The sequence below is a fragment of the Diachasma alloeum genome, unplaced genomic scaffold, assembly GCF_001412515.2.
Source record: "Diachasma alloeum isolate Michigan unplaced genomic scaffold, Dall2.0 Dall_scaffold_00288, whole genome shotgun sequence".
NCBI classification, from domain to species: Eukaryota; Metazoa; Arthropoda; class Insecta; order Hymenoptera; family Braconidae; genus Diachasma; species Diachasma alloeum.
In genome coordinates, this window is record NW_021680427.1 from 1,063,810 (window position 1) to 1,089,414 (window position 25,605).

Below are 25,605 nucleotides of genomic sequence, written 5' to 3' on the forward strand. Positions count from 1 at the left end.
GGATCCATTGTTGCCAGCTGAAGGGAGACGAATATCAGATTGTCGACCATAACCTCAAACGAAAACAAACTTTGACATTTGGAGTGGTTTCCCCAAAATCGTGAGCATCGATGGAATTTTAATCAATCAAATATCGGGAATTTAGAGTCGAGTGATGGGAGATAAGGAGGAGGAGGATTCTGCTTCGAATCAGACTGTCGAGGAGAGTGAGAAGGCGGTCACAGAGGCTGAGGGTGAGGCAGCTGAGACTTCGATCCCACCTGATTGCAGCTTAGCTGAGAAAGATGAGCCCCAGACGGTTGCAAAGGACAAAACAAAAAGTAATTTTCTTCAAGGAATGGGGATAAATGCAAATGAACTTGTGAATAACGTCTTTTCTTTCATTTCAGTTGATATATTGCTGAAGGCAACTGGCAATGCTCCAATCATGAAGAAGAAAAAATGGGCAGTGAGTCCTGATCAACAGATTGGGCGGATCTCAGAATTCGTCAAGAAATACTTGAAACTGGATGCTAATGAACGATTGGTAAAGTTTCTATTTTCTTTTTTTAATAGTTCAGTGAGGGAAAAACGAACAAGTTCCTACACAGGTCTTGCTTGAGCCGAAAGAATTGCTAGATGAAAAATACTAAAGAAGAAATTGTTTGATTCAAATTTGAAAGCCTCTTTACACGAGCAATTACTCTGCTTTCAATAACAACGGAATATTTGGCTCAATGTATTTTGGTGGATCATTCACAGGAGCTGCTGCTTTTCCAGGAAGAGAATATTTCTTGGAAAGAAATATGTTGTCCCTAAGTTACAAGATTGCTATCATATCTTCATTATTACTTTATTCAAAAATTCATTTCTTGTCTGTGATTATTGAATAGCTGAAAGGAAAAATTACTATCCCTGGTTTCGCATAAAACGAACATTTCTCGGAACCAAAATATGGGTGGGAGTATCGAATAACTAAGCAGTAGTGGTAGAAATGACATTTCTTGCTTGTAATCAATCAGTTTTCAATTTTAAGAACATTTTCTTCGACATTTTAACGAATTTGTTCACATAGGATTGTTTGACAATTTGATTTTATGCCAAAAATAAGGTTTTTGTGAGATAAAACAAATTCCATGATTCATTCATAAGGCAATGTTTTAAAAAAACGTAATTGAATTTATAATCGCTGAAAATCTCCAAATTTACAATTGGAGAAACTGTCAAAGGTACTTAGATGTGCTTGAAATAATACTTTCATAATGGCATCAAATTAATTGAATGTTATGCCATTGTCCCACCCTACACTGAGAAGACAAGTTTTTTGAAAGGTACATCCTTACTTAGGCTTAGGATTCGAAAATTATCAAGTTTACAATATCTCACGCTAACAAAAACAAATCTTACGCCAAGAAATTTGATACTGTTGAGAAAATCAAAGTGTCTGATTGTGTTTTTGTTTGTCTTAAGACTCTGAACTCTGTTCATATTCTTCAACTTTTTTTATGCCTTTTGATACTCTTCATAATTGACAGATGTGCTTTTGAATTGACTGAACTAAATACATTTTGTTGATAATTATCTATTGTGTTCCTGGATTTATATAAAATCGTAACAGATACCTGTCCGAAAGATGCGGATAGTTGATTCATATCAAGACAATAAGTTCTCAAATTAACTCAAGTGGTTTTTGCATTAAAATTTTTTAGAATTTAGGCTAAAACACTATTAAATGAATTAATTCAATTTTAATTAGTTTAAGGCCCGGGTGTACTATCTTTCGAACGCTATCTCGATGTTTTTTTTCATCTTTCATAATCTGAAATTGTCAATTAAGTGCTGCATCATGCAGAAATTTTGAAAAATTATGAATGAATAATTTTAAAAAAGTAGAAAAAGTTCTTAATTTTTTCAAAGAGCATTTTTAATTTATATTCAGAATAAGTTGAATAACAAGAAATTGAAAAATGTATCTGATTTACGGTGACAAATGGCTACCTGTCACCCAATATCATGCAGGGGGAAGGCTGATTTCGTAAATCTTTTCCCCCACTGCACAGAGACATTTATTACGGAAAAGGCTCATTGAAAAAAGTTGTAGAATTTTGGTGAATTTTTTAATCACACTTTTATCACATAAAAATGGCAGATGACTACATACCACAGTTTTGACTACATACCACAGCGAATCAGATATTTGTAATTTCCGCTTTTTGCAACTCATTCTGAATCCCAATTAAAAACACTGTTTGAAACAGTTCAGAATTTTTTCTATTTTTTTTTTATCACTCTGTCATAATTTGGGGAATTTCTAGATGATATACCACTCAATTGACAATTTTGGATTACGAAAGATAAAAAAATCCAGATAACATTCGAACGATAGTACACCCGGGCCTTAAGATATTTCTTTCTTGTCATCAAGAAATTGTCCTCGTCCTTAGGACAAGTGCAAAGTTTCATGACTAAAGAAATGATGATTTCTTTTTAAAGAAGTGATGATTTTTTTTTAGTGCAAGATATTTCGCTCTTGAAGATTTTTAAACCATCAGTTTCTTGATATAAGCATAAACGTACTTCTAAAATGAATGTTTCTCTCACTGTAATAATATTAAGTTATTGATCATCGAAAAGACTTCCCTTGCCCAAATCAAAAATCAAATCCAGAATTGCCAAATCTCCATCCTTTCCAAATTTACTCAACCCCTAAAATCAATTAAATTCCAGTTTCTCTACATAAACCAGACATTCGCTCCAGCCCCCGACCAAACAGTGAAAAACCTCTACGAGTGCTACGGAACAGATGGGAAGCTAATAATCCACTACTGCAAGAGCCAAGCATGGGGTTGAAATTAAAGACAGCTTTAATAAAAAAATCATCCATCATCCAGGTCTTCATCACTGTGCGCCAGTTATTGCGAGGCACAATTCACTCTTCTCCAGACGTCTCTGGCCATTGGCCTCTCCCAGGGACTCATTCCTCTTCAGTGGAGAATGCTCCTGATTGACTGGAGCTTGCTTCTCCTCTCGACACCTGCAGCTGTCCTGGGCCGGCCTTATCGGATCGTATTCGCAGACCTCCGAATGTTTACCTACGAATATTTCACATTTAACATTTTTTATTCGATGAAAGAATTTTTAATTTATTTAAAGACATTAAAGTGATTTTAAGTTATAATTAGTGCGTTTGGTGGACAATTTTTTTCATTTTGAAATCAATATTTAGGCGATAAATGCCAGAAAAGTTTTTTTTAGAATTCTCTGAAATATTGTCGGGGCATCTAGAGAGGTCATCGATGATGAGAAGGTCTCGTAGGCAAGCTCTCAAATCAATCGAGAAGGGGTCCAATTTGCATTCTATATGATATTATTGGCCCTGACCCATCATTAATAGTAACGGAACATGTAAGGGCTTAATATATGAGAAGTTCCTGGTACCAGGTGACAAGATTGTAAAAGACTATTAAAATTGGTATAAAATATTTAATTTACATTTAATGCTCGGGTGTGCTATCTTTCGAACGTTATCTCGATGTTTTTTTACATCTTTTGTCATCTGAAATTGTCAATTAAGTCCTGCATCATGCAGAAGTTTTGAAAAATTATGAATGAATAATTTTAAAAAAGTAGAAAACATTTTTAATTTTTTCAAAGAGCATTTTTAATTTATATTCAGAATAAGTTGAATAATAAGAAATTGAAAAATGTATCTGATTTACGGCGACAAATGGCGGCCTGTCACCCAATATCATGCAGGAGGAAGACTGATTTAGTAAATCTTTTCCGACACTGCACAGGGACATTTATTACGGAAAAGGCTCTTCGGAAAAAGTTGTAATATTTTGGAGAATTTTCTAATGATATTTTTATCACATAAAAATGGCAGATGACTACATACCACTGTTTTGAAAATTGAGATACCAAGCTGTCACTTCCCATGAGGAGTTGGTGTTTTGTTATCCACCATGGTACATCATGTAGAAATTTCCAAAAGTTATGATAGAATTGTTTTTTAAAAAAGTAGAAAAAATTCTGAACTTTTTCAAAGATCGTTTTCAATTGAGATTCAGAATGAGTTGAAAAAAGTAGAAATTACAAATATCTGATTTGCTGTGGCAAATTATCTATTAGCTGTCATTTTCCATGGTGGATAACAAAACACAAACTCCTCATGGGAAGTGACAGCTGGGTATCTCAATTTTCAAAACAGTGGCATGTAGTCATCTGCCATTTTTATGTGATAAAAGTGTGATTAAAAAATTCTCCAAAATATTACAACTTTTTTCAAAGAGCCTTTCCCGTAATAAATGTCTCTGTGCAGTGTGGGAAAAGATTTACGAAATCAGTCTCCCCCTGCATGATATTGGGTGACAGACCACCATTTGTCACCGTAAATCTTGTTTTTCAACTTATTCCGAATACAAATTAATAATGTTCTTTGAAAAAATCAAGAATTTTTTCTCCTTTTTTTTTGATTATTCATTCATAATTTTTCAAAGCTTCTGCATGATGCAGGACTTAATTGACAATTTCAGATGACGAAAGATGAAAAAAAACATCGAGATAACGTTCAAAAGATAGTACATCCGGGCCTTAAATTTCTAAATTTGAAATTTGTAGACATTTTTCAGAAACTGAAAAACATCTGAATAAAATAAAAACGTGTTTGAATGTCCGACGCACCGGTGCCCAGACATCTTAAATCATGTTTGAAATTCAAACAAATTTTCATTTTATTCAGACGTTTTTTTGTGTTTGAAACATGTCTACAAAAGGTGTGTGAAGACATTCGTTTTTGCCCCCAAAATAAATCGAGTAAGATATTCACTCTCGTGGACTGTCCTGACGCTTTCATCCCCAGATCGTTGACTGATCTTGTCAATGTTCTCCTCTCTGACTTCTCTAGACTCCCTGGAGCACCTCGAGGCTCTAGAGTGCTTCGAACTCTTCGCAGAATCCAGGGAAAGGGCTATTGGACTCCTCCAGATGATGACAGCACCGTCTGCACTTGCACTGACGATGTGAGTGCCCTTTGAGTCGAATTTGCAGGCTGTGATGATGGCTGCGTGACCTGTGCCCACGTACGTCACCTCCGCCGTGTGGTAGTCCCAGAATTTCAACAGACAGTCACTTCCCCCGGTGACGAAATAACGACCATCTGGGCTTATGTCTAGGCAGTTCAGGGCTCCCACTGTCGAACCCTCAGTTTCCCGAATCAGGGAGCCGTCCAGGGTCTCCCAGTAGCTGATCTTCCTGTCGCTACCGCAGGTCAATATTTGGAGACCGCTCGGGTGGAATCTCGCTGACATGTGCATTGTATTCCCCATCATTACTTGCTTTCGGCAGCAGTTCCTAGAGAACATTTTTTCAATAGGGAACTTGCATGAAGCTCAATTCTTTCTAACAGGGATAGACAATAATATTAGATTTTGACAATATTAAAAAGGGATTATCTCCTTATATTGTTCAAAGTTCAATGGTATTTAACAAATTTAAAATGTTATAGAATTTATTAGCTGACTTTTTCGATTGATGGTGAATAAAATATTTGATAATACTGAAATGTAATTTTTTAGTTAACAAGCTGATTCTAAATTTAGGTACTTGATTTTCGATTATCCAAATAATCGTCAATCTTCCTACCTAAATTATTGTTTGATAGAATATTTTTAAATTTAAGGCCCGGGTGTACTATCTTTCGAATGAAACGTAACAAATTTATTAATATTCAGAATTTGACCAGAAATCGATTTCATGCTTAAAAATTTTTTTTCCGAAAGTTTAAACAATTCCAACCATTTATTTATAATTAGCGAATGGTTAAAAAATAATAAATCTATGCAAAATGCAGTTTCAATGGCGCTGAATATTTATGATTTTTTTCAAATTTTTCTCACATAATTTAAATAAAATTAAATTTTATAATTAATTCAGAAATTTGATAATTGAAAATGGTTGAATCTATGGCGAAGTTTGGACCAAATCTGAAATTTCATAATTGTTTTATTGATGCGAATGAATTAAAAAAGAGATAAAATTTGACCTAAAACCATTTTGACTTAAAATTCTACTCGACAACATTAAAATTAATGATGCTCAAAAAAAGCCGAAATTTCTTAAAATAAATTTCATTCGAGAATTGAATAATGATAATGATAACGAAATTACTGAAACTACAAAAACTGTCAGCAATAATAATTATAATTCACGATTCAACACTTTTCTTTTTTATTCTTGAATCGTCGACGCTGAAGGTGGCTAATAAAATTTATGAATATTTATCAATCATTACATGACATCCCAAATGATGCAAGTTCCATCAGTACTCGAACTAACGACCTCCTCATCGCTCTGGGAGGCATGAAGAGCGGTAATGGGTCCCCTGTGCTCCTTCAGCAATGCTCTGAGCTGTTGAACATTTTTCAAAATCCTCCAGAATCTCACCTGCCCATCGCATCCCCCCGTCACCAGTGTCTTCCCATCTTTCGTCAGACAGAGAGCAGACACTGCCTTCACGTGAGCATTCTCAATAGCGAAGAATAATTTTCCGCTCTGGGGCCTGAAGGCTCGAACAATTCCGTCGTTCCACGCTAATTGGAAAAAAATTATGCTTAAAATTATCCTTGAGACATTTGAGGAGTGGAACGTAATGAGTTCTCAACTAGAACCGCTTCAGATAACAATAGCAATTGAGTGACTGCCGTTCTGTTGAGCCTCAATAAAAAATTATGGCATGCCAATTACCAGACATAATCAATTTTCCGTCGTACGAGAAACAGAGACACGTGCATACAAAGTTAGGTACTGTGATTCTGAGTAATTCCTTTCGCGTATCTAAATGCCATAATCGAATGTCGTTCTTACTTCCGGTTGCAAATATCTCAGAATAATTGCTGTAAATAATCATAATTAGATACGGATTATCACAAGAAGAAATTGGGATTTTGCAATGACTTTTTGAAGTTGATTGATTTTAAAATTGAATGAAAGAGGACAGACACGCACGCGCGAGGAAATTTCATAGAAAAATCTAGAGAATTCGGTAGGAAATTCTGTTGAATTTCGATCGAACTTTTATCGAAAATTTTATACGTTTTTGTTTAATTATGTTGAAGAATTCCGCAGGAAATTGGCAATAGAAACCATTTTATAGAAGAATTCAGTAGAATTGCATCTTTATATACAACTTTTTCTATTAAAACATTCCAGGAATTAGAACAATCATCAATTTTTAAATAAGTTAAATTTAGCTTGTGTTAATTGACAATATTACCCAACAATTTTCAATTACCAAATTAATCATCAATCGAATATTTAAATTTCAAGTAAGATAACAAAATCATAGTAATAGAAAGGTGCAAATTCTAATAATATTACAAAATATTACAAATGGAATGATTGTCGACTGATCGCTGAAACTTTTTCTATAGGGATTCCTTGCCATGAGTTTTCTACGTTTCTTCTACGCTATTTTTCTTCTCTTTTCGTGGAAAGAATAAAACAAAAAACTTGGAAAATTTGAGCAGAAGAATATCTATAGCGAATATCTCAAATTTTTATTTATTTGTTGGCCGATTTTTTTGAAGAATTCCACAGCTTACTGTGCGTGTTTTCTTATAGAAAATGTCCAACAGAAACTGTTTGATAGAAAACATCAGCAAAACTGCATCTTTCTATACCCAGTTTTCTATTGAAACATTTTTTATAAGAATTCTTCGACTTTTCATAGTTTTCTAATTTTTTCCACTCTATTTTCCTTTTCTTTTCGTTAAACAAATAAATTTAAAGAAATTAGAAAATTTGAACTGAAGAATTTCTATTGAAAATATTTCAACAGAATAAGTTGTATAGAAGAATCGACCAAAAACTAATAGAAAATTAAACGGAAATCCAAAAAACATTTGCAGCGAATTCGTTAGGTTTTTCTATGAAATTTTGTCTCACGTACGTCTTTTCTCATTTTGATAAATACTAAAGAATTAATAAGTTATCAGCGATTGGAAATGTCTGTGTTATGACATATAGAGGGGTAAGTGGGGCTAAATAGACACTTCTGACTGTTTTTCAAATGTTATTAACATTTTAAATTGCTAATGGAATGGGATAATATTTTCTTCATGAGAAGTACAATTCATTTTCTTTGTGATCCGCTTAGACTGAGCTCAACTGATAAATTCATTTCTGAGTTATTTGTATGGAAAAAAATGTCAAAAGCGTCCATTTTGCCCCACCCGTTCCTACGTTTCCCTCCCTCTTTCATAAATTAAAAATATATATATATGTTTTCAATTTTTTTCATCCTCACGGAGCCAAAAATTCCAGAAAAATTACTGTGCCAGCACAGTAAATGGGTCCGTTTGGACCCGAAAAAATTACCGTGCCACCACCGCAAAATTTGCTGTGGAGTACAAGAATTTTTCACGGTAAATCCGCGAAAAATTCATGTGGCGCACGACAGATATTCCGGTACTGGCACGGGAGTTTTGCCGGGTCAAAATGAACCTATTTTACCGTGCTACCACAGTAATTTTTCTGGAATTTTTTTCTCCGTGCAAACGTCGTATTTCTTCATTCCATTCAATTGAAAAAATTCATCTGATAACATAATTATTAGTACTGGTAGATTTCAATTACTGAGGGAATGCAATATCGTAAACTGCGTCAATGTGACAAGTTAGGGTAATCCTCGGTGAGAAGTCTGTTAAACAAATTTGATAAATTTCGCAGAAGGACGTTCCAACGACAAACGAGTTTTTGCCGTGCCTCACGATGGATGTCACTGAGCCTCCGACACGTGCTTTCATCATCTGTAATGAATAATTAAATGGTGAATAGTTAACGCAATTATCGGTAAAGAATGTCGGCTGTCAATTGCCCCGTTATTTATGCCTTTTTTTATACCCTGAGAAAAAATATATTTTTGTCGAATGAATGTGTTTTGGATCAGGAAACTTGTTCGTTCACAGAGAAGTCGTGAAATCAAGTGATTTTATCATTTATTTCCAGTGACATAATCCTGAGTTTAGAGTAATACGAGTTAGTGTCAAAAATTGCGAAAGATTAGGATTAGATTGTTCTCAAATATTAGGAATCGATTTCTGGAATCAAAGATCAATTCTTAAAAATTAGAGATATATTACAAAAAAATAAATCTTTTTTTTCTCGAGTTAGCAAATATTAAATATGAGATTTCTTAGGAAAGAATTTGAGAAACATGAAGTCAAGCAAAATACATGTATGTAAAATTGGATAAATACAATTGATTGGATGAGTAAAATTTTTTTTGTAGTCAAAAAATCGTTGAAATGAAGATTCGATCAGTTCAAGTTCACTTTGGAAATTCATTGATCTTTACAGGAATCTGGTCTTTTCAAGCAAAATATTTCGGAATTTTGATGTGAAATTATGCTACGTGGTTTTTAATAATTAAATTCTCGTATTAATTTCTCCGATAGTCACGGAGCCTCCAATTAGAAATTTCTTTTTCAAGATTTTTTTTTCATATATTGGGATGTTACTATTTTATTTTTCCAACATTCAATAAATTTCTAGAATTCTCCAGAAGGTTTAAGAATTTTTTGGAAATTTTTACATTGATTGCTGCAGTTCTCTTCATGATTCAAATATGGAAGAAGATTCAAAAATATTTCAGAAAAACTCCGCGAATTGTTTTTAGTATTTAATTATTAATTAATTTAAATAATTTAATTAATTAATTTTGTCGAATTTATTATAAAAATCTAGAATTATCTAGAATTCCAATAGGTGGCGCTGCAGCATAAATACTTTTTTTCCAAAATCATCCCCTCATTTAATGAAACCATAGACGTAGGGTGAACAGTCCAATTGCGGAACTCCCCCCGCCCCTTCTCCAATTAACGGAACACTTGAATATTTTGTCAGATTTATGGAATGTTTACCTATCTATCGAATCGATTTTTTTAAAAATCCAGTCAATATTTCCATCCATGATATGAGAATATATTTGGTGATCTATCTACTGTTTCCCGCTCAATAATGGAAATAAATCCTGCCAGCTGCCATTTTCAAAATTATTTCTGAAAAACTCCGAGAATTGTTTTGAATATTTAATTATAAATTAATTAAATTATTTAAATTAAATTACTTAATTAATTGCCATTTTGCAACAGGTGAGTAGTTAATGTGACAGTGTGACTGCTAATGTGCCGAACGAAATTACTTGGGAAAATAATCATCAAATGTAAGTCCAGATTAATATTGATCCTAAAAGCTTCATATTTTCATATTTTTGCATTAATTGAATTTGAAAGTTCTTATTTCTACAAATATATGGGTGTTCCGCCATTTGGGTTCGGTTTTCATGGCATGTCCAATCGACGGAGCACTGAGGTTTTTACTTTGGCACGTGCCGGAGTGGTTCAGTCAAAAGTATATAAATAATTGATAAGTTGAAAATATAATGACATTTATATTTCTATTGCTTGTTAAATTGTTCTGACAAATTCATATACGAAGAAAGACGAGTTTTGTGTTCATGTGATCGACGTAACTCATTTTTACGGCTGCTTACTAGTAAGAGTTTCTTTGCATAATAAAATTTGCATCACAATTGCAATTTTCAATTACAATCTGAACTTGTTGTCATTTTTCTACAAAAATATCCTTATTACTTCGGGTTTAAAATCTTTGATCATCTCACAAAGTCCTAATGTTCCGTAATTGGGCGCACGATGTTCCACATGTGGCAAAATTGTTCAGTTATAGGTCTTTTGGACTTGAACATAATTTTTCATTCTTCCCGATTATTTCCATTACATAATGTGTTTTTTTTTCTCTCAAATCTACTGAATTTGGAATCGACCAGTTTAAAAAAATATTTTTTCAAACAATAGTTTATTTTTAAATCATTGTCTGAACCTCCAAGACCCTTGAGTGTTCCATAATTAGACTGTTCACTCTATCCACGTCAAAAATTCTCAGTGAATGAAGATTTCCAGGTAATTAAATCTATTTTACTGGTCGTAATTGCGGAGTTGTGGGCAGTTTAACAGCCTCTTTGCACGATGGGCTCGACGGGTGTTCCAGGACCCCAGCGAGCTCCACTGTTCCATCACCAGTGGCTACGATTATCTTTCTACCAGGAAGAATGACAACATTCGTAACTCCTCCAGAGTATAAATCCCCGGTTCCCATTTTTAATTTCTTCGGGTTCGTCGAGATTTTTGAGTAGCATCCGATCATCACCGGAGGCTGTACTGGTTCCATTCTCGATAAATCAGTATCGTAGTTGAGGCTGAGACGAGGAAAAAATGAATTGATTGAGGAAAATTCTTCTGTTGTTAATAAGAATGTCAAAAACAAGGAAAATGGAATGCAGTTTCCGTGAAGAGAAATTCCTCACGCGTGAGTTCCTTACCGAGCTCTAATTATGTCCCCAGTGGAAGTCCCACAGTATGCTTCCTCATCTTTATCGTCTATTGTAATACAGTTAATGGATCTCCGCAGTTTACCAACTTTGATTGGAACCCCGTAAACTTTACGAGTCTCTGGGTTTATTCTCCAAACTTTCAGGTTCTCTTCTCCGCCCGTTACGAAACATTGATTTCGATGGTTTAAAGTGGCGAGGGTTATTGCGGTCCCGGTTATTTCGGTACTCGCGTAGGCACCTTTGAAGGCATCAGATGAATATTAATATTGAAAAATTGATCGGTGAAAGTTGGGAATAGAAATGACTGCGGAAATTATCGTAACACGATAACTTAAAAAAAATGTACTAAATTCATTAAATGACAGCTTCAAAAATTCGTTGGAATCTCCTTTTGACCGAGTTCGAACATGAAAGGGATAGCAACAATCGTTATTTTGATTTCTGTGAAATTTTTCCAAAATTTCGTATTTTTCGAAACTCTGAATTCCGCAGATATCTCTGGATATTGCGCTTCAAATGAATTCAATCATAACTTAATATGTTTGTTTCTATACGACTATATCGAAGTTAGAAGATGGTTACAATAACTGTCTCGGTTAATTGGATTTTTAGGATAATTTATGGAAATTTCGAATTTTTCATGAATTCCCCGGAAAGTTAGCTTTCTAATGGTTCCTTTAAATGTGACGTTTAGAATGTATTCAATTATGTATAAATGAAATATTCCTAATAATATTTCATAGAATTTTTCAGAAATTTTTAGAAGTTTCATTAAGGCCCGAGTGTACTATTTTTCGAACGTTATTTCGATGTTTTTTTCATCTTCCGTCATCTGAAATTGCCAATTAAGTCCTGCATCCTGCAGAAGTTTTGAAAAATTATGAATGAATAATCAAAAAAAAGTCGAAAAAATTCTTAATTTTTTCAAAGAGCATTTTTAATTTATATTCAGAATAAGTTGAATAACAAAAAATTGAAAAATGTATCTGATTACTGGTGACAAATGGCGGCCTGTCACCTACTATCATGCAGGAGGAAGACTGTTGCGTAAATCTTTTCCCACACTGCACAGAGTCATTTATTACGGAAAAGGCTCTTTGAAGAATGTTGTAATATTTTGGAGAATTTTTTAATCACAATTTTATCACATAAAAATGGCAGATGACTACATACCACTGTTTTGAAAATTGAGATACCTAGCTGTCAGTTCCCATAAGGAGTTAGTGTTTTATTATCCACCATGGAAAATGACAGCTAATAGATAATTTTCCACAGCGAATCTGAATTCTGAATCTCAATTAAAAACGTTGTTTGAAAAAATTAAGAATTTTTTCTTTTTTTTTATTATTCTATGATAATTTTTGGGAATTTCTACATGATGTACCACTTAATTGACAATTTTGGATTACGAAAGATAAAAAAAATCCAGATAAAATTCGAAAGATAGTACACCCGGGCCTTAAGTGGGAAATCTAAAACAATTATTTGGAAAGAAATAGATTCAATTCAAGAAAATAAAATACGCTATGAATAATATACAATGGAAAAAAATCACCAAAATAACCGTTCGGAAGCATATTGCTAATTTATTAACAAAAATAACTATACTATACGCAATACAAAAGCAATTTTCCACTTGTTTTCTATTCAACCGATTGTCTTTTATGCGCTTCTATCTCTCCCCTTAGCCCTAAAATAAAAATTTTATTTACACATACTTGAGTGAATTTGAAACATCACATTCGAATAAACCATTAAAGATCTCACTTTCAAGGAAATTCATGGAAAATTCGAAATTTTCAAAGGTTTGAAAAAATTACCGCATACTGCTGAATTATTGCAGACGTCCCAGACTACGATATTCCCGTCGTCTTTTCCTCCTAAGCTAATGAGATAAGTGCCTTCGCAGGTGAAACAAACGTCTTCAACTTTAGCTTTATGAATCTCGTAACTTCCCCTCCTCTTTTTCCCATCAAAGTCCCATATGATAACAGCGGCCTAACAAAAAAACAATAAATCATCAATAGTATTTACATGAAATTGAGAGAAGAGGTCGGCCTGAATATGTATCTTCGAAATAAAAGGATTAGTTTCCGCGAAATTTTGAAATAATCTTCATGACATTTCAGTGATTAAGTAGTAGAAGAGAGTGAGGCATAATTGCTACTTTTGACTTTTTTTGAAATGTTAATAATTAAGGGGAGACTGCTGTCAATTATCCATTTTACCCCACTCTTGAATAATTTTTCGGTTGCGGACTTTGCCAAGAAGCAAATTTTAAAAAATTGGATTATTGCAAATTTTTTTGAAAATTTTTTGAGCGTCCGTTTTAGTTCATTTTATAGGGATTTATCAGGTGTCCAGATTGCCCAATGAAACAATCACGTATGAAAAAATTCAATAGAAAACCTAGCGGATTCGCTAGAAAATTCTATTGGAATTCTATAGGAATTCTATGAGTTTTCTATAGGATTTCTGTTGGGATTCAATTGAAAAATTCTATTTGTTTTTTTTGCGCTGATTCTATTGGATATTCAATAAGAAGAAGTCAATAAATTTCGAATTTTCGTTTGAATTTTTATCTTGAGATTTTTTCTCTATGAATTCGTAGGCATCAATTTCCTAAGTTTTGTCCACTCGAATTCTGCAATGCAAAACAAAACAAAATCTAGCGGAAAAAAACTTGGAAAATTTGTGCTCAATAATTCTAGTAGAAAAAATCTAAGAGAAAAATTCAAGCAGAAATGCGAAATCTATTCACTTTTTCTTATTAAATATCCAATAGAATCAGTGCAAACAACAAATAGAATTTTTCAATAGAATTCCAATAGAAAACCTAGCGAATTCTTATTGAATTTTTTTATGCGTGATGTAAAAAAATTTGCATTTTGGAAACAATATTTTTTCGCAATTTTTTTGAGTTTCCGTGTTATCCCAGGTGTTCGTATTGCCCCACCCTCCCCTATAACGTAATATTTGAATGGCCCCCGTATCATTAATTAAAAATCACTTTACTTTGAACCCCAGATGTGTAAGTTGTCCCGAAGCGATGAACGAGCCGCAACGTGAAATACTCAGTGTAGTGACGACGTTCGTGTGCCCAGCGAGAAACTCCTGATGTCCACTATCAACATTTCTTACAGTAACTTTGCTCCCCATTGAATAAATAAGATGTTTGCCATCCGGATGCATATGTAATGCATTTTTCGTTCTCCCTGGACCGCAAACAAAAACATCAAAAAAACACAAAAAAACATCAAAAAATCACATCAAATTATTAGGGAAGGGTGGGGTAAAATGGACACTCTTTTGGATTCCGAGATATTCGTCAAAAACTGGTCAATTGTCTAAATCGACTTAATCCGGTTTACCACTTGGCTACTGAAATTTTTTTTTTAAGTGAAAAGTGTCCATTTTGCCCCATTCTCTCCTACTATTGGACCGAACGGAGAAAGTGAACTTAAGAATAAATTTTGCACCATCAAATCCAATAATTCCGAGTATATTCAGTTCCTGCACGTCCATCGGAGTCAAATTAACTTGAAAAACAGATGACAAAACTTTGTTTAATTCGATAGAATGAATGAATTAGACGCTCAGACACTGATGATTGCATTTAGTGAAAGCAATAATTCCCGCGCGGTTTCCGTGGCAACGTCAGGCTCGCCAAAGTCATGGAAATGGATTTTAGTGTCGGTGATTTGGTAGCCCTGAATTTTCGAAAGTTTCGGCTGCTCCAAACGGCCGTTGAACGTGATCCGCTGGCTCAGCACCACTCGGCACGAGAATAAACATAAACAATCGTTGATCATATTATTGCGGAAGAAGATAATACGACATAAATAACAGGATGGATCTGTTTGCGTAAGTGTCTATGGATTTATCAATGGTATTTTCGTTTTTTATCGGTTGATGATTGATTGAGTGTCGTGTGATGACAGACAGCAGGATTAACCTTTAAAGGTGTGTTGTGCTTGGGATGAGTGATCGTTCATTTTTGCGGAATTTTATTGCAATTTTATCGGTGTTATTTGTAGCTTACAAATTTATTATTGATGACAGGAGAGGGTGGCTTAAACTGGACACTTTTGACATTTTAATAAATATTTACAGGGGAGGCTGGGGTAAAATGGACACTACTTTTTTTTAAATGTTAATGACGGGTTGAAATGTTGATGAAATTTAGTAAATTTTCTTTTCAATACAAACAACAATTCTTTCCCTTTGTCATGAGCTTAAACTGATCTCAATTAATAAATTTGTCTCTGAGTTATGAGTAATGTTAAAAAAGTCCAGTGTCCTTTTACCCCACCCTCCCCTAACTCAGAAACAGATTTTTCAATTGAGATCAGTTTAGGCCCATCACAAATCGAAAGAATTGTTCTTTTCCTTAAAAAAAAATTCCATTTCATTAATAATGGAAATGGGCCATGAAATAATTATTAAACGCCGTAAATTTCCCTGTGATTTTCTTTCTTCATTGATATAGCACGAGGAAGAAACGTCTGTACCAAAAGAATATCATCATTTCGTCACCTAAACACAAAGAACCCTCAGTTCATTTTCCCTATGAAATTATTGTTCATGTTTATATTTCGTTTTTGGACGCATAATCTCATTAAATAAGCTCTCAGTAAAGAGCTATAATATATACTCCAACAATTAAGAATTCAACCTGTCATTAACAGTTGAAGAAAAAGTCAAAAGTGTCCATTTTACCCCACTCTCACGGACGAAAAAATTTAATAGAGAAAAACCTATCGAATTCGTTACAAAACTCTATTGAATTTCTATTGAACTCTTCTATTAGTTTTTGGCCGATTCTATTGAAATGTTCAATAGAAAATATTCAGTAAAAAAAGTTAATAGAATTCAATTTTTCTATAACTTATTCTATTGAGATATTTTCTATAGAGTTTCCTCGGCTCAAATTTTCTAAGTTTTTTCGTTTGATTTTCTTGATGAGAAGACAAGAAAAATAGAATGAAAAAAACTTGGGAAATTTGAGTCGAGCAAATTCTATAAAAAATATATGAAGAGAATAAGTTATATAGAAAAATCGAATTCTGTTGACTTTTTCTGTTGAATTTTTTCTATTGAACATGTCAATAGAATTTTCCAACGAATTCGATAGGTTTTTCTATTAAATTTTTTCGTGCGTGCTCTCCTATTTTATAATTGTATCTGGACCATATCTTGAGTTTTCACATGTCAATGTTGACTAAAATTGAAGGCTTGCTTCAATATCGGGAGCATTTTTCAACAAAATTACCTGTTATGCACAGTAGAGTCTCTTAATTTTTGACATACTTTATGTTGTGCGTTAAGGATATCCAAGAAGAGTAAACCGGTCGATTTCTAGACGATATCACCTTGCATTGAATATTCCATACATAAAATGGAAATTTTAAATAATATTACTCGTGTATAATCATGTGATTATTTTTCCTATTGATTGACATTTAATAAATAAATAAATACGGCCCAGTGGTCCAGAAATTAGGGGTTTCGGCTGCATTTAACTATTTCTTAATCGAATTATTCCTTGTTTTTTTTTATTTTCAATTCAGATAATTTTTTTTCTGCTAATTAAAACATTTTTGACGAGAGTAAAAAATTAATCCATCGAATTCTCTCTACAATCATTTCAATAGTGAAGTGGTCAAACGGTTTAAGTCGACTGAGCTCCCAGTTGAATTTTTCTTGAATAACTCGGAATTTAAGAAAGCGAAATTTTTGTAAGATCTTTTGCGATAGTCTTCATTTTTCTTTACAAAAAAGATTTTCAGGAAAAATTTGCTAACTCCTTTAGAATTGAGATATTCATCGAGAACTGACGCTAGAATGGAATTGACTTAAATCTTTTGACCACTTCACTACTGATTTTCTTAAACAATAATTGCTTGTTTGAAAAGGGCATCCTGTACATTCGAGGTACCCTGAAACATAAATTATTTATCACAAAAGTTTGACACTGACGACAATTTTCGTATAAAATTCGCATAACATTTTTATTAATTTTCTCTGATTTTTTATATTTTTTTCTACATTTTAATCTTCTCTCTAGCCTCGCAATAATTTTTCCTTATGATACTCGGTGTTGTTTTGGTACTTCTAAATTAATCATCATCAATAATACTAAACCGCCGATTCAATGTTTTCATTCGTATCAACTTCCGTTTAGAATTTGTTTCAGATTTTCACGTATGAAAACATTTACTAGGATACCTTAGCGAATTCGCTAGAAAATCTGATTGCAATTTTATAGAAATTCTATGGGGATTCTATTAATATTCTAGAGAATGCTGGCTAAAATTCTGTTTTTTGCGCAGATGCTATTAGGTATTTGATAGGAAAAAGTCAATAAATTTCGATTCTTTTGTTTGAATTTTTCTCTTGAGATTTTCTCTATTAAAATTATTGAGCACGGATTTTCTAAGTTGTTTCCGCTATCTTTTGTTTTTTTTGCATTACAGGATTCGAGTGAAAAAAAATTAGAAAATCCATAGCCAAGTATTCTTATAGAAAAAATTTCAAGAGAATATTCATATGGAACAATCAAAATCTATTGATTTTTTCCTATCAAATTTCTCATGGAATCAGTGCAAAAAACAAATAGAATTTTAATGAGAATTTCTTAGCATTTTAATAGAATACCAATAGAATTTTTTAGCCAATTCGCTAAGTTTTTCTATTTAATTTTTTAATCAGACTTGAATACAAGAATATTTTAAAACATAAGACCTTTCTCGAGCCACGTGAGTTGAGATCTCTGGGAGAATTAAGCGATTGAATAAAAATTACTTGTCTTGGCTAATTATGTTTCAGATATTGGATTTTTTTCTCGGCGTACACATTGCGCGATCTGAATTTTACACTGAGAGAAAAAATTTTTTTTTCAAACAAGTCTTATTTGAACCAAAAAAATCGCTAGTTCCCTATTATAGAATGTGGAATTCAGATTGCTAAATGTGTAACTGGATTGGTAAACTTCAACTTCTCCTAAAATTTAATGATGCAGTTGTGTAAATTGTTACAAACACCGTTGATTGTAATAAATCACCATTATGGTTCATCGCTTTGCTACTTTATTATAATGAGACACGATTGAAGAGGAAACTGCGTATAAAAATCAACATCCTACTGTACATGTGTCCATTCTCTTGGATAAACATTATGAATTTAATGGAGAAGTTGACATAACTTTTTAACTTATTTCAAGTTCACATAACTTGTCTCATTCCATATCGAATTATCTCGGTGTCTGCAATTTTCTCGAAGCCATTCTTGAGATAATCCATTGATGAACGAAGATAGTTCCCTCCAACTGCCTCGTGTCCACGATAGGATTGCACTCTAAAATTGACAACACTAATAAATGCGGTGACCAAACATCCAAACATCCTAGAAATCAATAAATCCGGTAAAAAATACTATTCCAAGATTGTCAGTGAAAAAATTAACAATCAACACTCATAAAATTGACAATCATTCCATCGTAAGTCATCCCGTAGAATGTCACATTATCATGCTCGGATGATACGAAGAATTATCAGATCTTTTTTATAAACAATTTTGTCTTGATATCCATCAATTTTTTTTCTTAACTAGGGGGCTACGCCCCCTGCTCATTCTGCTCGTCAACCTTCATATGATTCAATTGACTGTTATTTTGACCCCCATGACCCGTTGTTGGACACTTATTCTGACCCATGGTTTTTAACCCTTCATTTCTGACCCTTATGGAGAGAAATTTTTTAGAAAAATTCTAGTGCTAGCGCGGGAAAAGACGTGCAAAGTGACGGCCAGAAAAAAATTTCAGTGCCGGAACTAGAAATTTTATTGGGGAAAACGTCAATTTTCCCCGTATTTCTGTGACAATTTCACAGAAATCCTCAGAAATTTTACCAGAAATACCAAGAAATTTCACCTTAACAGCACTAGAATTTTTCACAGCCGGTGGATTGTGATTTTTCCAATACTCGTATTAGAATTTTTCTAGAAAATTTCTCTCCGTGTAGAGTGTGTGAGTAAGAAAAAGAGTAGGATAGATTTAGAAGAGTGAGAGGAGAGAATAGCGGGCGAGAGGAGAGTCGACAGAGAGAAGTGTGAGAAATTGTCGAGACCATAGAGTTGTATTTTTATTATTATTTTCCATTAATATTTATAATAAATCGTTTAAATTTACTCGATTGAGGTAGGATTATTGAGAGAGCCTTCCTGAAGGATAAAGTTGATTAACAGGGGCTTAATTAATATTTTTTTAAGCCAAAAAATTAAGGGTCACTTGGTTTTTGATCCTTAATTTTCAATTCTTAATTTCGAGTACCAAATTTTTATCTCCAGAAGTTGATTTGGATTTTTATAATATAGAGAGAGCCCCATTGACCCTGCTTTAGACCCTTATTGTGACCATTGTAACTCTTATTCTGACCCTCATTTTATACTTCGCGATCCCTATTTTGACCCTCGTGACCCTTCATCAGGGATTAAGCATGAAAAAATTCGTACCCCAAACCTTATTCTTCTTAGATGAGGAAAATCCTTGGAAGATTGAAGATTTTCCAGACAAGAATAAACAGTTCTCAAAATAACTCATTCGAATTTGCTACAATCAGACACATTCAGGGATGAGTTATCGTCATCATTATCGATTTAATCAAACTCAAACCAGTTATTTCTTAAATGATTTATTCTTGTCTGAAGAATGTTTCGTTTGTTGCAACTCAAATATTTACCGATTCATGAGCAAAAAAAAGGTTTGTGTTCTTCTTTTTTTTGTGGAGTTTTCTAGAAAGTAAGGTCAGTATCAATTACTATTCTTGTCTGTATGTTTATTCTTGTTTGGAAAATCTTCAATCTTCCAAGGACTTTCCTCATCTAAGAAGAATAAGGTTTGGGGTACAGTTACATTTTACACATGCTCCGCGTGTAAAACCCTACTTGATGCGCATTGTGATGAAAAATAGCGTTTGACACTCGTTGGAAAAGAGTTTTTTGTCCCGTAGGAGGGTAGCATGCGCCGAAGGCACCTCGCACCCCCGAAAATAGTATATTGTGTTACTAATGTGTAAAGTTCCACTTTTTCGCACGCATGTGTGACACATCTCATTTTTTTCGTCACTTGTGGGCAAAGTCAAATTTTATGCACGCTGGGCGTGTGCAAAATCCCGCTTTTCACACATCGTGATGAAAAATCGGGTTCGATACTCGTGGAAAAAGTTTTCCTTGACCCTTGGGAGGATAGCACTTGTCTTCGGCGAGCCCTACACACTTTCCACACGTCAGAAAAGTGTTTTTTGACCCGTGGGAGGTGTCTGCTACCCTCCCAAGGGTCAAAGAACACTTTTCTCAAGAGTATCGAACCGTATTTTCCATCACGATGTGTGAAAAGTATGATTTTGTGCACGCGGAATATGCGTCAAATGTCACTTTACACATAAGTGATGAAAAAGTGTTTTTCGTGAGAAGGCCCGGTAAACCGCGATTCTAACCTTGCTTCGCTCGATTCTAACCGAGCTTCGCTCGGTTAGAATCGCGGTTTATGGGCCTTCTGACGAAAAATTGCATTCATCACACGGTCCAAAAGTATTTTTTGACGAATGTGATTATAGCCTCGCCTTCGGCTCGGCCTACAAAGCCACATTCGTCAGAAAATACTTTATGTCGTTAGCTGAATTAGACACGAGACGCGAAGCGTCGAGTGTGTAATCCAGCCGGTTTCAGGCATGAGTGGCATAAACACTTTTTCGCACTCGTATTGACATTGTATATTGCATACAAAATCATGTGATTTTCGGAAATAATGATAAACATTCTTGAATACGAAAAGTGAAAAAAAATCATGTTCATTACTTTTTATTTAATTTATATTAATACTAGGCAGTTATGCGCGCCGTCGCGTGCGACCACCTTCAAGTGAGCGCTGTAACGCACAATAACATCCTCGTAGTCATGGAAGTCATTGATTGATCCATCAACCAATCGCAAGGCGAATAAAAAGTTAACAATCAAAACAATCATTCATTGTCAATCAACTTTATGAGAAAGGAAATAGACTCATTAAGGGACTTGTCCTGAAATTCGCAGTTTCGTTAGAAATGTGGATGTAATGTGTTTATCAATTTCTTGCTAATATAAATTCCAGATGTCTCGATCCAAAATTCGGGTCCAAAGGAAGACTGGAAACATTCAACAACTGGCCTTTCAGCCACAACGATCCCTGCAATCCAAAAGCAATGGCAGCAGCTGGCTTCTTCGCTGTCAATGGTACAGAGGAGCCAGATCTCGCTGAATGTTTCTTCTGTGGGAAACAGTTGGACGGTTGGGAGGCCACTGATGATCCCTGGGAGGAGCACAAGTCTCACCAGGTCAATTGTCCCTACATCAAACTGAACAAACCCGTAGAACAAGACTGGACGCTCGAGGAAACATTTGCATTGCTGCAGGAATACTACAGAAGTCAGTGTGTAAGTTTTCCAATTACTCAATTAATCCCATAATACCTTGATAATGCTTCCACTCCGGGAAAACTTGTGGCATTCCAATAGTCGTCGGTTCTGCATTGCATTGATTTATGGCTATGCTTCAGACTCAAGATAAGACATTGAAGCTGATTGCAAAATTCATTACGTTGATATCTTAATCATGATGCTTATCTCATGTGGACATCCTTAAAAAACCGACTCGTGTGTTCAATAGACTGCGACTCTTCCTCCATTATCGAAACTTTTCGAATTCCTCTTCTATTTGATCCACTAATCTGATGATCTAATTATTATCTTCGACGGTTTTCCCCGCAGGAGCAAAGAGTAAAGTCTCTGAAAGAGAACTTGGAGAACGAAATGAAGATATTAACAGCTGAAATTCCAAAACTCCTGCAAAAATCGCGAAAGAACAAGAGGAGCATCAAATAGCACTATATCAGTTAATTAAGCATAAGTTATTTTAATCTTTGTACAATTTTTATATTTTTTTAATCGCAATTTTTTTATTCATATTTGTCATTAAACGATGTATGAGTGACGAAAGATCCCCTGATCTCGATGCTTTGAAACCGAGGAAATTTCCAAAATATAATTAGGCATTTCATCTTTCACGTTGATCAGAACAATAAAGGAATTGAAATTGTTGTCAGCTGAAAAACTTCCATTGTAGCTGATAGCAATCGAATAAATAATCATTCAATCATCACTTGAGGGTATTCCGCAGTATTTATTCACCACGATTTCACGTCAGACTGTTAATTGCATCAGTATGTAAACCCAGATATTCGAGATTTTCCACTTGTCCATTGCCTTGGACTTTGTATTCATTTCGAAGGAAAGTCGAGAGAGACTAGAGAGTAATTCCCAGTATGACATTAATCTAAAGAGAGGTATTTGACGGTGTAGAGACGGTTGACATTAGATAAGGCAAGCCAATCATGGCTTATCAATTTGAAAAAATTGCGGGGTGGGGGTGGAAATCTACGTTGAGGAGGAAAGATCAGTTGGTGATAACTTTGTTCAACAGAAGGGATTTGTTGACATTCTTCCCTAAAGTCTTCAGATTTCGGGGAATTGTGGGATGGTGTGAAGTTAAGGAAAGAACAAAAAGAAGGAAAAAATACGCATGAAAGAAATCAATAGAAAACCTAGTGAATTGGCTAGAAAATTCTACTGGAATTCTATGGAGTTTCTATAGGATTAATATTGGAATTCTATTGAAAATTCTATTTGTTTTTTGCGCTGATTTTGTGGGATATTCGATAAGAAAAAGTCAATAGATTTCGACACTCTGTTTGAATTTTTGTCTTGAGATTTTTTCTATAAAGAATGCTTGGACATTAATTTTCTAAGTTTTTTCGACTCCGATTCTGTAATTTTTTTCAAAACGAAACACAATCCGGCGGAAAAATCTCAAGAGAAAAATTGGAACAGAAATTCGAAATCTATTGACTTTTTCTTATCCAATATCTAATAGAATTCCATAGATTTCTTATAGAACTCCAGTAGAATATTATTTTTCATACGTGAAGCATATTTGCGGGTTATTTTATTTAAGTTGATTTGGATTAATGAATGGATTCACAAAGATTTCCGGAAAATTGGAATGTTTGGATGAAGTTTTTAATCGTTTTATTTGTTCATTCATTTCCTCATGAAGAAGAAGAATTTCTTCACAGTAATACCGAACATGAGGATTAGAGATGGTTGATACTGGAGATATGGTGATACAATCTTGGCTTATTAATTAAAAAAAAAATAGTGACGCACGTGGAGTGGGGGTGCAAATCAATGTTGAGGGGGAAGGATCAGTTCGAGATAATTTTGTCCACTAGAAGGGATTTGTTGGCATTCTTCCCTGAACCTTTTAGTTTTCAAGGAATTATGGGATGGTTTGATGCTCACAAAAGAACAAAAAGGAGGAAAAAAGGTTACCTGCAAGCTGCTTTATTTGAGTTGACTTGAATTAATGAAGGGCTTCACACAGATTGCCGGAAAATTTGAATGCTCGGATGAAGTTTTTAATCGTTTTATTTTTCCATTCATATCCTCATGGAGAAGAAGTATTCCTTCATAGTAATACCGACTAGAGGAACATGAGGATTACCGATGGTTGATGTTGGAGATAAGGTGAACCAATCTTGGCTTATCAATTAAAAAAAAAAATTAGCGAGGCGTGTGGGGTGGGGGCGGAAATCAATGTTGAGGGAGGGGGGATCAGTTGGAGATAACTTTGTGCAACAAAAGGAATTTGTTGACATTCATCTTTAGACTCTTTAGATTTCGAGGAATTGTGAGATGGTTTGAAGTTAAGGAAAGAACAGAAAGAAGGAACAAAAGCTTATCTGTAGATTATTGCATTAGAGTTAACTTGGATTAATGAATGGTTCCATAAAGATTTCCGGAAAAGTAAAAAGCTCGGATGACGTTTTTAATCGTTTTATTTCGTCATTCATAGCCTCATGGAGAAAAAGAATTTCTTCGCAGTAATACGGAGTAGAGGAACATGAGGATTAGAGATGGTTGATATTGGAGATAGGGTGGTACAATCTCCTCTTATCAATTTGAGGAAAAAAATTAGAGACACGTGGGGGTGGGAGTCAATAATAAGAGGGGGATATGTTGAAAATAGCTTTGTGCAGCGGAAGGGATCTGTTGTTATTTTTCTCTAAAACTGTTAGTTTTCGAGAAAGTTTGGAATGACTTGAAGGTGAGGAAAGAGCGCAAGGAAGAAAAATAACTTATCATCTGCCTATTTTGTTTCAGTTGAGTTAGATTACTGAATAGATCCATAAAGCTTTTCGAGACAATTAAAAGCTCAGATAAAAACTTTTATTCATTTCACCTATTCATGTTTTCATGGAGATGGAGAACTCCCTAACGGTAATACCGTTAATAAAGGAACATGAACAAAGATAGCTACTACAGATAAGGTGATCTAATCTTCGCTTATCACTTTTGAAAAAAAAAATTAGCGACACCTGTGGGTGAGAATGGGAATTAACATTGAGGGGGGGAAATCAGTTGGAGATTAGTGTTGATTAGTGTTGAAGAAGAGATCTGTCTAAAGTTTCCCCGAAACTTTTTAGTTTTCCAGAAATTGGGGAATGGTGTGAAGTTCAGGTAGAATAAAAAGAAGGAAAAAGCTGATTTGCAGGCTATTTTACTTGAGTTGACTTGGATTAACCCTCTACGTTGAATTTCAGTATCCCCACTCTATGGCCGTCAGAGCGCAGTGTCGGCGTCCCCACTCTAGAGTCCTACTACGCTTTACTATGGTTTTCACTTTAGAGCGTTGGTGAATAGATTCATAAAGATTTCCCGAGAATTGAAAAGCGGTTTCAGTTTATGCAGCGGCCACAAATATTATAATTTTAATACCTCCAACAATAAATAGTGAAAATCTGTAACTCCTCACGCTACATATCATCGCTTTATACTGTACCATCTCATCTTGCACTCAATCTTGTAAAAACTGTCTTCAATTTCTCGATGTTCATCCAGCAAAATGAACACACAAACAGACTCTTTCTTTTTGTATCAACTATTAGGTACATAAAATGTAAATACTTGATTCACTAGAAATATTTGAATTCGAGTCGTATTGAGCCCACACTATACGTAAAGAAGGAAAAACTCATCTGCATGATATGTTCTTTGATTTGATTTACTTAATGAATGGACTCATTTAGAAGAATCATCTAGAAGTCAAATGGTTTGAAAGAAATT

At 34.3% G+C, this 25,605-nt stretch overlaps 3 protein-coding genes across 3 annotated transcripts; 2 read left to right on the top strand and 1 right to left on the bottom strand.

The window, feature by feature from the left end:
• Nucleotides 1-19: 19 nt before the first annotated feature.
• Nucleotides 20-3,494, top strand: LOC107038784 (autophagy protein 12-like). The gene is made up of 3 exons (XM_015258049.2): nucleotides 20-320; nucleotides 390-526; nucleotides 2,707-3,494. Exons 1-3 carry the CDS (start codon nucleotides 155-157, stop codon nucleotides 2,827-2,829), a joined length of 426 nt encoding a protein of 141 aa, XP_015113535.1. The 5' UTR covers nucleotides 20-154; the 3' UTR covers nucleotides 2,830-3,494.
• LOC107038778 (cilia- and flagella-associated protein 52) lies at nucleotides 2,449-14,995 on the bottom strand. Its single transcript, XM_015258036.2, has 10 exons — nucleotides 14,869-14,995; nucleotides 14,405-14,604; nucleotides 13,210-13,387; nucleotides 11,378-11,627; nucleotides 10,978-11,254; nucleotides 8,614-8,786; nucleotides 6,724-6,872; nucleotides 6,272-6,569; nucleotides 4,808-5,331; nucleotides 2,449-3,071 (listed from the first exon to the last, which is right to left on the bottom strand). Exons 1-10 carry the CDS (start codon nucleotides 14,912-14,914, stop codon nucleotides 2,878-2,880), a joined length of 2,289 nt encoding a protein of 762 aa, XP_015113522.1. The 5' UTR covers nucleotides 14,915-14,995; the 3' UTR covers nucleotides 2,449-2,877.
• A 110-nt stretch (nucleotides 14,996-15,105) lies between these two features.
• Nucleotides 15,106-22,582, top strand: LOC107038783 (baculoviral IAP repeat-containing protein 5). The gene is made up of 3 exons (XM_015258048.2): nucleotides 15,106-15,253; nucleotides 21,537-21,858; nucleotides 22,192-22,582. The coding sequence occupies exons 1-3, from the start codon at nucleotides 15,240-15,242 to the stop codon at nucleotides 22,303-22,305; spliced, it is 450 nt and encodes a 149-aa protein (XP_015113534.1). The 5' UTR covers nucleotides 15,106-15,239; the 3' UTR covers nucleotides 22,306-22,582.
• Nucleotides 22,583-25,605: the final 3,023 nt, after the last annotated feature.